A 12061-nucleotide genomic window follows, 5' to 3' on the forward strand; every position below is an offset into this window, starting at 1 on the left:
TTGTAAGGAATTCCCATGATTAGAGAGTAAGTCCTGTCTTAAATATGTATTAGTGTTATATCACAGCAATAAGTTTAAATTTGAACTTCATGTTAAATAATTGTATTTGTATATGCACTTTTTTATATGTATTTCTATGCCAAAGACATCTACTGGGGTATGCATTTAATTTCCAGAGCCTGTAATTGATGTATTATCAGCCAAGAATACCATTATCATTTTTGCACAGCTACAGACACCTTTGTTTGTTCTTTCAATAATTAGAATGGGGAAACTGCTGTACATATAAAAAGATAAATGAACTCTGGATTTTTGCCTATTTTGACATTAAATATGCTAGAAAACCTACTTGCTGTCTATGTGTTGTTTGCATAACTGAGTTACCATATGGATACAAAGTTATTCTGTCATCAGATTCTCTTTATTCTAGGGCTTTTCTCACAAACACACAACCTCTAAGAGGCTTGGACACACTTGCTTAACGTTTTGGTGTTTTTGTTTTTTTGGAGTTTGCAGGACTGCCCAGCTTCAGTTTTAATTTTCATATGTGAACAAAATTTAAGATTCCTCGGTGTACAAATATGTTTATTCATGACCTTTAGTGATTGACTTTTTTTTTTTTACAAAAATTTGTTTCATGCAATTTGATGCAATTAAAGTTAGAGTGATCTTGTTCAGGACAATTTAATTTCCAGTACAGTTTATTTTATAGACATGAAAACAGATCCCAGGCTTTCCATTTATCAGCATGAGTCAATATTTGTTTGCTCAAACTTCCACCACAGTTACCAAGCAGTAAAATTAGCCTGTCAGTCCGCACACAAACGCGTTGCCAGGTGTTAGTGAAGTGTTTTTCTCTCTGACAGACTAAGTCGTTTGTAATTTCTTGAAACTTTCCATGGCTGCCATTGTTTGCACATCTTCTTATCCTTGGACCACACGGTATGATCTGAAAAATAAATACAAATACTCTGTGAACAAAAAACTATTGGAGCACCATTTACAGCAAGTACTGACATTTATTGAATAACATAAACAATGTTATTTGCAGTGGGCAAGTTATTGTGTTTTGGTCACTGAACAGTTTAATCAGAACCCTTTTGATGCATAAATCATCACAGAGCTCTTTGCTGCATTCTGTTGAACTGTTGTCTAGAATGAAAGCCTGTGACATAAATAAAATATAGTATGCAAATAATTAGCCATTTAATTTATTTCACCAATTAATTATTTAATCATATGTGAGAAGTACTTATGAGCTGGTAATAGCTGTACCAATATATTAAAGATAGTTCCTCAAAACTGTTTTTCCATCATACCACTTCCACAGTTCAATATTTGCATTACAAACTAAATTAACATATCAGCTTAGTCTCTCTTACTGTTTTTGTTTTTGTAGGTCTAAGTCCATGTTTTTTTTTTTCTCAACTTGGACATCTTTTTACAAAACCTAACGTGACTCATTGTGATGTTTTAGCATATGAATAGTTACAAATTAAACATGCCAACGTCTAAGTGTTATTGTTCGGAAGGCTGGGTACATTTCTTAATATAGGCTTTCTCCAACATAGGTGTAGATTTTTGAATTGGTTAAAAGCTCAAGGCCCTTACAGTTGGCCATCAGTTAAGAAGAGCACTATAATTTCTTGTCCTACCAGCATTGACAGTTTATCGTCTGTTGGTTAAGCCACAGACTCATTCCTTCCATGACTGGACGCACAGTGAGACTGTGCTTCTCTAAAAACAACAGCTTACCAGGACAGTCTTGACTACAATCCAGTAGCAGGTGAACGTGTGAATAAATAGGTGAATGACTGAATATAGTGTTTTGAAGCCCTCTGGACTTGATAAAGTGATTGACAACTACAGGCTAAAGACAAAATAATGACATATGTTACATAATGTACGTATGTTTACCTGTGAAAATAAGTTAGCTGCTGCATGCTGGTTTTCTGATTTGATTGATTTTATGAGTTTATGTTCTACACTTTTTGTCACAAATGTTGAAGTAAATGTTGTAAAGCTGTATATTATTTAAGAATCTTATCTTTTAACATGCTTAGACTAATTTGTGGCTGCTCTTTTTGTGATTTTACCACACTTGGAAAGGAGTTTTACGGATGCAAATGAGTTTTAACTAGCTCCAAGTAGAGGTTGCTGGTACAAATACTAACTTCGATGACCTCTTGTGACACTTGGGCAGCCGGCAGATCTTGCCACCTGTAGTCAGAAATAAGCAAAATATTAAGAAAGCTTCTTGACTGTTAATAGGGATTATTACATATTAAAAAAAATCAAACTTACAGCCAATGATCATAATTCCCATAACGAAGAGCACACTGGCAATGATCAGGCCAGCGTATCGCAGAGATTGATAATCTAAACAAGTGACATATATGTTAAAGCCCGTCTCATACAGATGCTAAGTACTTTCAGAAAAAAGATACAGAAAAGAGCTTCCTTACTATAGGTGAAAGGTTCATCCCACTTTGGATCTATTTGACACAAAAGGAAAGAGAAGAAGGATCTATTCAGGATTGAGTGAAGTCAGTTATAGTGCTGAACAGTACGCATTGACAGCAACAACAACAGCAACAAAAAAGCAGACCATCAATGGGGAGCAACTGTTAGCAATGCCATGATAGATCTGCTGGGTCAGGTGACATGCTGTAAATCTTATCTTCGGTAAACTGAAGCAATGTAAGGGCATAAATATTTCATTTTACATAAGGTACAAGCAAGAATGAATCTTTAGGCAACAGGGTGGATTTTGCTTAGGAGGCAGGGAATTGTGATAGTGTCAGCAAGCCAAGGGATGTTAAGACAATTACAATACCCATGGCATTCATGGGTAATTGTGTTGTAGGAAGGAAATTTAGTCACCCCAGCCAGTTTTGTTTTTGGCCGTTGTTTTCTCCGTCGATGACACTGTGCAAGGTGGAAACAAAATGGAAAAAAACATTACATCATTTGACTTTTTAAAATCAACTCCCATTTCTATTTATTATTCATAGAGTCTAATATTTATAATATCCTTTTTATACTTTACTGGCTTAATTTTAACCATTGCATTTTTTCTTCCTCCAAGATTTGTTGATGCCTCATGCTCGCAACATCAATGCATCATTACTTCACCCAAGACTCTAGATACGTCCTCATGTCTAACTTCATTTTTAATTCAATGTTTCAATATATCAGTGAAATGAGTTTCACATGAAACTTATACAGAAGGCTTTTCATCTTTTCAGTATTTGTTACTGCAATTTTTTATTCCAGCCAGTGAGACCAGCATTGTGAAAAAAAAAAACAACAAAAAAACAAAACAACTACTGTATTTGCAAAGGAAATTGCAATTGCTTATTTAAATTTGTTGCGGTCTCAGTTTGTCGGCAAACTCAATGGCTCCACCAACTGTTCAAAGTTGAAGAAGTGGGATACCTGTAGCAGATGTGGGCTTTGTTTGAAGCTCTGTTGCCTTCTGAATGAAAGCTAAAAGGAATACGAACATGGAACAAAAAAAAAACATCAGGTTAGGCAGGAGTCCTAAATGTTGCATATAATTTGAATGGCACGCCACTCGCCGTGCTACCTGTTGTTCTTGTTGCGGATACGGTGGAGCTGACTGAAGTGTTCTGGGTGTTGTGCCCAGATGTGCTTTTCTCTGAGAGATTTTTCGGGGCTGTTTCAGCATTTATGGTGGTTCTGTTTCCTGGTGGCACACACAGAAAAATCAACTGAGAATGTTAAATGAAACACAGAAGCTTTTATTACATAAATAGAGTGAATAGATAATTCTTCAAAAAACTAAGTACACTTAGTGATCTATGGAAGCATATTGCTGTCACTGAGGAAAATAAATTTTTGAACACTATTAAGTTATAACCTAATAATATATTGTAGAAATACATAGAATACACATGATTTTTGTAGAATATTTTCAACTAGATGGTGATGCGTTTAGGCTACATTGACAACAAGACTCAACAGTAGGATGCCGTAGGTATATCAGGTTAATTTGGAGTACATGTGGTAAGAAATGAATGGCCAAGATCATGGATAACCTGTTGTAGTGATACCTATGGAAATCATGCTGCAGGAGTCTATAAGCCACATAAAATTTGGTCCAGGATTTACATAAACACATAACATCAACTTCCTCTTTTGCCTTTGCTCCAACATACTGGGGTCAAAAACTTTTAACAGATCTCATATTTTATGCTAGAGTCACATATTCATGTTAGACATTTCTAACGTGATGAAACATTTCATTTAGGATCCTTCTCAGTGCGCATACTGAAATGTGGCAAAGCTTCACCAGCTCCTGTAATTTAGCCATTGTAATAGCCTTCATTATACATGCACTAAAAAACTGCCAAATCTGCATAAAATTATCAAGTTTATACAAAGAACATCAAGGAGAAACTCTGGAAAGAAGGAAGGTTGGTGAGCTGTTTGTTTTAAATACCAGAATTTCTTTGGTTTGTAAAATCAAATCCCAATGAAACGCATTGCAGTTTCATTGGAAAATTGGAAAAATAAGGAAAATTTTAAGAAATATCAGGGGGGGGTTGTAAGGCACTGTAATAACACCCTGAACAACAACCACAAAATAAACGTAAGCTTTGGATTTATTTATTTTATACTTTACTTTATATATCCTAGACATTTGAAAACACAAGAGAAAAAAATGCCATTCAATTAGGGCAAACAGTAGATGTGATTATTGTCTTTAGTCAGAAAATGGTTACAAGAAAGCAGCTCCTTTCTAAACTTGCTTAGAGAGCTGCAGCAAAGAGTGACATCTTGGGGTCAGCAAATCTGCTTGAGAAAATGATTTTTGAAACATTGTAGTATGTCTTAAATCAGGGGTATCAAAAACTGTGGAGGGTGCTGTAGATAGAGACAGCCAGAAGGAAGTGTCTTACCAGTGGGAGGCGTAGGTTTGGTGGGAGACATTCTTTGATCTGAGGGAGTTTGACTCTGGGCCCATGACACTGTGGAGAGAAATAAATGCATTTTTAATCACCAAACAGAAAAAAAAATGGAGTCAGATGAAACAGTGGACTTTCACAGGAAGAACAAAGCCCAGTGTTGTTTATGAGTTTCTCTAACAATGCTGTCACGTATTTCTTGGCTGAGGCCAAACTTCAGAATATGAAGTGAAGGGAGCCCTGCAGATCCACTGAGCATGTCACAGTAGCAGTCCTGTCAATGAATGGGGCTGTGAGGCAACCTCCAAATACAACAGAGTCAGATTGTTGAGTGAGACCACGGGACAGAGCGGCCCATTGTCTGTGTGCTCACTCAGCACCTTCCAATTAGTAATTAAGTTACACAAAACTTCTGCTTTGTGGGGGAAGTGCATTTATTTTGACTAATTACATGAACTGGTAAAAACTGACGGATTAAATGTGTAATTTAATATTTAAAAATGTGTTTGAATGTTTTCAATGAGCAGTTTGTATGCAATCATGAGTAGTTGAAGAGCATTGTCTCAACAGTTTCCGTAAATTTCTTTTGCAGTTTCAGCTGTTTTAGTCCTGCTAACTGTGTGAATGTAGACTTGCAGCATTGTCACACTTCTGAATATTTAATCCTCTTTTTTTAAATATAATCCCAATTTATAGTTTAATTATTTCTGATCTACACATCAGCCTTCTAACATGATGGATTACCATTTAGAATATGGAACAATTTTTTCCAGGCCTCCAGGGAAGTTGGCCTGACTGCAATTCTGATCTCAAGAGGAACTAAAAATCATATGTCCTTGCTTTTTTGGGACGTTGTTGCCACCAGTAACACCAGCTTCATTTATGTGGTTCACTGAATTATTTATTCACCTTCACACAGAGTCTGAGCTTACAGTAATAGATTAGGAATTTTGAATAAAACAGCCCAACATAAATGGCAATTATGCAACTCAGTTCGTGGAATATGATGGCTTGTTTAAGCAACCCAATGCTAGGGCTAATAAACATAGCTAATGCTAATGTAAAGAATAATGCATGACAATATCAGCACCCTTCAAATCACATGTTTATCACATATCCATTTTGACAAAAACATGTCACTTAGCTTTTAAAGTTACAAGTGCTTTAAGTGTATGATTATATATTATGGGTGTAAAGAGATAGCAAGAGATGTCAATATTTGATGCCCTGAAATTTCACAATGGCTAATTGCAACCCATGTCATAACAACCAGTTGAGCAATCAGTAAGTCTAGGTGTTGACTAAGTCTCAAATGAGTATTCGGAAGAGCATCTGTTGAGAATGTGCAAAAAAATTAAGACCCTCATGGATTTCCCTTCTAAACCAGCCTACAGTGTCAAGTCACTGTAGGCTGTTTACAGAGAACCGCTATGTAAGATATCAACTCGTAAAAATGAGAAATCACATCTTGCTATTAGCTTCTATGCTAAGGTGGCATCTGAAACTCCTTTTATGGACTACATTAAATAGCAATTTCACACTTTTTCAAGGAATCTGGTTTGCACTTGATAATCTTTAATTATAAAGTGCCTTTCTGAAATCTGAACTGGATAATTCCACAGTGAATAAAAAGCCAAGTTTGAGATTTATGAAATCTAGCTGCAAAGTCATTTTCCACAGGGGGGGCTGTCTACAGAAAAGTGTGGCGCACTCCATGACTGTATAATTTACCTATATGCCATACCAATTAATGGCTATGAGATATACTGAAGTGGGAGGTGTGTCCCCAGGTGCCGCAGACCACCTGTGGACACACCTTTCACATGTGTGAAAGGGCATACAGACATTCCACAACCACATGGCCGAACATCAACTGTTTGACTTTGGATGAAGTAAGAGAGAGCCTTTAATCAAGTTAAACCACAAAAAGGAGCAAGGCATTTTGACATTAGAACCACCTAACAGTGAGACAAACAGAAAAAACAACAATAAAAAAAACACGTAAAACCTGGACTAAATTATTTTACATTGATTGTAGATCCTTTAAAACACAGTTTGTGATTTGTGAGAAGTGTGTGTGGATGTGTTGAAATAAGGAAGTTCATGAATGGGATTTAACTTTTTTGATGAACTTTAAACTAAACAACATTGTTTTTTATATGATGAACAAAGCACAACTCTCCTTGGAATAAATAAAAGGACCTTTATTCAGGAGTTAGTGCTCTGTAATTTTGGAGCTCAATACACAAAGTTGTGCAGGAAAGAGGTACCACACTCCCCCAACACCCAAGGCAGAAGAGCAATTCAGACTGTTTTACAAGTGGGAGGTATGAGGATACATGTTAGTTATCATTTTTACCTGGTACTAAACATAATATTATCCAATGGCCTTGCCCTTGCCATCGAAATACAGAATATGCTGTGATGTTTCTTTAACCTTTTTCTGTTGTTACTTTGGAGTAGCTGCAGGTAAGGGCTTGGATCAGCTGTGGATTTGCAGGTAGAGCTAAATTTAGCTCAAATAACAGCACAGATGTCTTCACCACAGTGTTGATTTTGTCATTTGATGTGTTTTAAAAGAATCACAATTTTAATAAAAAAGTAACTCCGCTTTTTTAGTTCTTTAAGAGTAGCTGCAATTAAAAATCAGAATAAGAAATTCGCCATCAAAAATTTAGACTTGGCTTGCTCTCTCAAAAACTAATAAAAATGTGTAAGAGGATGAGATGAGCTATATTCAGAGTTCGGCCACTGAAATCCATTTATTGTGTAAAAATAACAGTAAAATAGAATTAAACAGATTTAAAGTAAGCCTGTAAGGTCCAGGTTTGAGGAAATGAACGTTGTTCAGGGTATTTTGGTGGTAAACTAAGATCAGAAATTAATTATGTTTTAACTTGTGGATCTAAACTTAGAATTAGCTTTTAGGTTGAATTGTTTACAAAATCGTTATTTCTGAAAAGAATAAAAAATGTGTAGTTACCCCCCCCAAAAAAAAAAAATAAAATCATAAAATCTTTTCTGGTTCTCAAAAACCCAATATAATGTAACGTCTCATCTTCTGAGCAACATGTTTTGTGACACCTCTAAATATATGGACATTGTTTTAACAAATGGCATCAAAAACTGACTATTCACTTTCAAAACTGTAAAAACAATACAAAGCTAAACAAAATGGAAATCTACATTTTAAAGTCAGTTGCTTAATACGGTTGTTGCATGTAGTTGAATCCAGTTCATTTCATTTCAAACCCAGTTCACATATTAATTTACCATAAGCAAATTTTGTACCCAGGGGATTTCTGCACTCACCTTCTGACATGACAAACAGAAGACATATCAGCGCAGCCTTGTAAATCTGAAAGAAACAGACATTTTGTAGAGATGATGATTCATAAAGAAGGCATAAGAAGGTGAAGCAAGATGAATGTTAGAAGGAATAATCCAAGAAATAAGAAATATAAGTATAATTTTAAACAGGCAAGCTGAGATCTATTATTTTAAAAGAAGTGGTACAAAGTACTTATTCATGTGTAAACAGAAAACCTTTTTTTGACCTTTTGGTCACTTTGAGCATTCAACGGCAAGAGAATGTGCATAATGTGAATATGCCCAGCATCCAGTGAAAGGTCTGTCTAAATGATGATTGCAATGACACTGGAAGAAGATGTGCCGTTAATGTTCACCAGACAGGAAGCCATGGCTTTTAAGCTCAGCACCACATGGCCACTTATGCTTCCTTCCTCTTCCTCTCTTGGTCCCTGAACGTCATTATTCACACTCTTTAAACAGTGTGAGAGAAAACAGATCCCTACTTCTAAAATCAAACTGTGAGAAACTTGTTTTTGTTTGTCAAAACGGAGTGACTGAGGAGACATATTGTGTACACAACCCTCCCACATGTATCCTTGTTGCACTTTGTGGCACCGTAGGAATTACTGTATCGTAGTTTTAAAGCTGTCACCAATTAAAAGTTGGCATCACAAGATGTGTCGAAAATATTTTTAACATAATGGAGACCCTGAGTCTGAGAGTAGACATCTTCCTCCCCCTCAACATACTGCCTTGGAAATAAAAAAAAAGCTTTCCATTACATTTGTCTGTCAAACAGGTAAAAAAAAAAAAAAAAACAGGACTAGTAACAAGTGGAGGTCCAGGCCAGAGACCAGTTTTGAATCTCCTCCCCTTCAGAAAATGAAATTTCAATCTTTGACCGATCCTGGTGGCATCTCATCCCCTGGGACGGCGACAGCATGGCAGGTGAGCATCCGGGTACGTCATGAGCTTTGACAGCTAAGATTAGCAGGTCGTGCCAATCTTCATTTCACTTCAGAGCATATGTCAGGATGAGGCCTGTATCCCCTGGGCTGTACAGGCGTCTCTCGCTTCCCCTGGGCCGACCCGCCTGCCTGTTTGTCACATCTAGCTCTCTCCCTCACTCTCTGGTTTGTCTGTTCATCCATTTGTCTGTCAACCCCCATCAGTCTCTTTTGACTCGGCTTCACCCAAAATCAGCCCTGAGCATTTAGATATTTAGTCTTTAATCTAGACTATTATGCTTACCTTAGTATCCATCCTGAAAGGGGTTTGGTTCCAGGGATGGGTCCAAAGCTTCATCATCCACAGTGCTTTCCTCTGTAAAATGACCTCTTGACAGGCGGGTAGAAAAAAAAAAAAAAAACTGTTAAAAAGGCCACACCCATGTTGCTCGCCACAACCACTTCCGCATCCAGAGACTTTGTCTCTCTCACCCACTCTTCTTCCATCTGCTCACTGAAGCAGGTTTTTCACTTTTACTCTCATCTCTTTGTGCAGTACTGTTTTCCCTCAGCATTGTGGATTCGCTTCACATTTCAAACCACCCTCTCTAATTAACGCTTTTCAACTGAACTACCAGTGTCAATATCAGTAGCTCACAAAAAGGAATAAACATCCTTGTAATGAGGAAATGTATTAATATGAGGATAAATAAACATCATAATTATACAGCTTATTGATCTACATAGTTAATGTATATCCTCCCCTGAATTTATGTTTAGTGTATGTAACGTCATGGCATCAAGATGTGACTCACTTTGAGCACAAAGTTTTATGAAAGCTTTCATAGAAGTAATTCTGCCTACATTTTGTTGCTTTTCTTCATATAGGAGTTACAGTAGGTACATCAACAGAGTTTATTAGAAAAAAACTCTATTTAGTCAAAGGTAATATAGTACAAATATACATTCTTCCAGTTTATCATAATCAGATGAAGGTTAAAGCCATTATTACCACCTGGTTTACTTGATTTTTCCCCCCCGACAAAATAGTTAAGCCACTATCACAAGACATTCACAAGAAAAGAGGTAGTAATTGTGACCCAACTGCATTACTCAACTGAGAGGCACAAACATAGGCTGTTACAGTAAACAAAGGCTGCAATTCATCTACATGAGTAAAGCACAGCCTTTGTCCCTCAGAGTGGGAGCAATTTGTACCCAGCTTACAAACTTCCAGTCTTTATAAGAATGTCAACTTAAACTATAATAATTCTCCACCTGTAAACAGGGTTGTGAAAATTATTTATCCCTTACAGATATCTTTTTTTTTTTTGCTTGCACCTCATATTTAGTTATTTGTGATAATCAAAAACATGTTTTTGTGGCAGAAAGATGTCCTAGGTTAAAACAAAATGTGGTTTTCATGTGATGATATGTGGTTATGCCTCCCCATGGCAGCAAGTGCCACAGATTTTATTTTGAAAAAAAAAATTATATAAAACAATGTGACTAAATTGGTCAAAATATTGTTGTGTTCACAGCTGACAATGTTCAAAACCTTCCTTAAGGTTTCTAACAATCAGGAACCATAAGGAAGCCTGGAATGAAATTTGAGATCACATAAGTCTTAAAACAACATACTCTACACTATGCAGCCAACAAAACAGGGTTGGATTCAGAAAGATAGTCCCTGAGAGCAAGGCATTGCCAAACCACGTTTTGCATGTATTTCCGTAGCTTGGCTATGGAAGAGGGAAGTAGGGTTGCTTCTTCCTCACATAACGTCACTGTGAAACTTCTGTATATTCTGCAAAACGGAAGTTAAGTAAATACAATGATGTCAGTTAAGCAACTGTAATCCTTTATCAGATACACTGTAGAACATATTCTGCTTCCTCAACTTAGCTTATAAAAGCAACCTTTTACAAAAAGGTCACTTTTTTATAAAAACTATTTTTTGGTAAAAGCAATCCTTTTTTTTTTTTTTTTTTTTTACAAAAAGGTAGCTTTTATATTTAAAAAATACATCTTAAAACTAACAAGCCATTTTTTCACCTGAATTGCTTTGATGAAGCTTGACAAAGGTCATGTGTTTGGCTTATTTGTCAGCTTTGTTAACATGCATATACCTAATCAATTGTCTGGGCAGTGTAAATGTGTTAAAGTGTATTTGTGCTTTTCTAGGTTATTCTTTTTTAAAGTACAATCAATTTATCTGGAAGAGAGTGGGTGCCTGGCCTACATTTTCCCTTGTAGAGGCTAAAGGATAACACAACTTCAGGTAGCAGGAAGTAGATTGTATCTTTGATAGGGATGCTAACAAAATGTTATCAGCTTTAGCAATATGAATGGATAACATAAATAAAAATAAAAAAATGCAATTGAATCTACAAGCTAGCTGCTACATTGCATCTAGTTGTGCAACAATGGACCAACATTAAAGTTGTAACTCATATTTTCTAAGTCTCTTCAAACAGCCATCATGGATTGAGATTAGAAGATTCTCCGGTAGCAGTCAGTCTAATAATGAATCTGAAGAGGCTTCTGACTGAAGACTCTTGCTATGACAGTCTTCTGACTGTCATGACTTGCTAACAGCACAACTGAAGAATTATAGAGATGTTACAAAAGTTGTAGTTTACAGGTTCCCTGAGCTATTTCATGCAGAAACCATTTAAGTTTCTGCAGAATTATTCCATCTAGTGTTGTGCAAATTAAAATACTGATGCTTTTGAGGATGTTGCTTTTACAGTACTAACATGATAACGGTTGCATTACCAATAACTACCTTCACAACTCACAGGTTGTGAAGGTGTGGTAAATATTATAGCCAAACACTGTACAGCTGGAAACCTGCTGATATTAACTGAC

The 12061-nt window shown here is 36.3% G+C and overlaps 1 protein-coding gene across 1 annotated transcript; it reads right to left on the reverse strand.

The window, feature by feature from the left end:
* Positions 1-567: 567 nt before the first annotated feature.
* fxyd5 (FXYD domain containing ion transport regulator 5) lies at positions 568-10312 on the reverse strand. The gene is made up of 11 exons (XM_032558301.1): positions 10203-10312; positions 9495-9580; positions 8244-8289; positions 4926-4994; positions 3590-3709; positions 3439-3489; positions 2884-2928; positions 2466-2495; positions 2305-2379; positions 2175-2220; positions 568-949 (listed from the first exon to the last, which is right to left on the reverse strand). Exons 2-11 carry the CDS (start codon positions 9549-9551, stop codon positions 925-927), a joined length of 564 nt encoding a protein of 187 aa, XP_032414192.1. The 5' UTR covers positions 9552-9580; positions 10203-10312; the 3' UTR covers positions 568-924.
* Between the last annotated feature and the right edge of the window lie 1749 nt (positions 10313-12061).

The sequence above is a fragment of the Xiphophorus hellerii genome, chromosome 3 (genome assembly GCF_003331165.1).
Source record: "Xiphophorus hellerii strain 12219 chromosome 3, Xiphophorus_hellerii-4.1, whole genome shotgun sequence".
In the NCBI taxonomy this organism is placed as follows: Eukaryota; Metazoa; Chordata; class Actinopteri; order Cyprinodontiformes; family Poeciliidae; genus Xiphophorus; species Xiphophorus hellerii.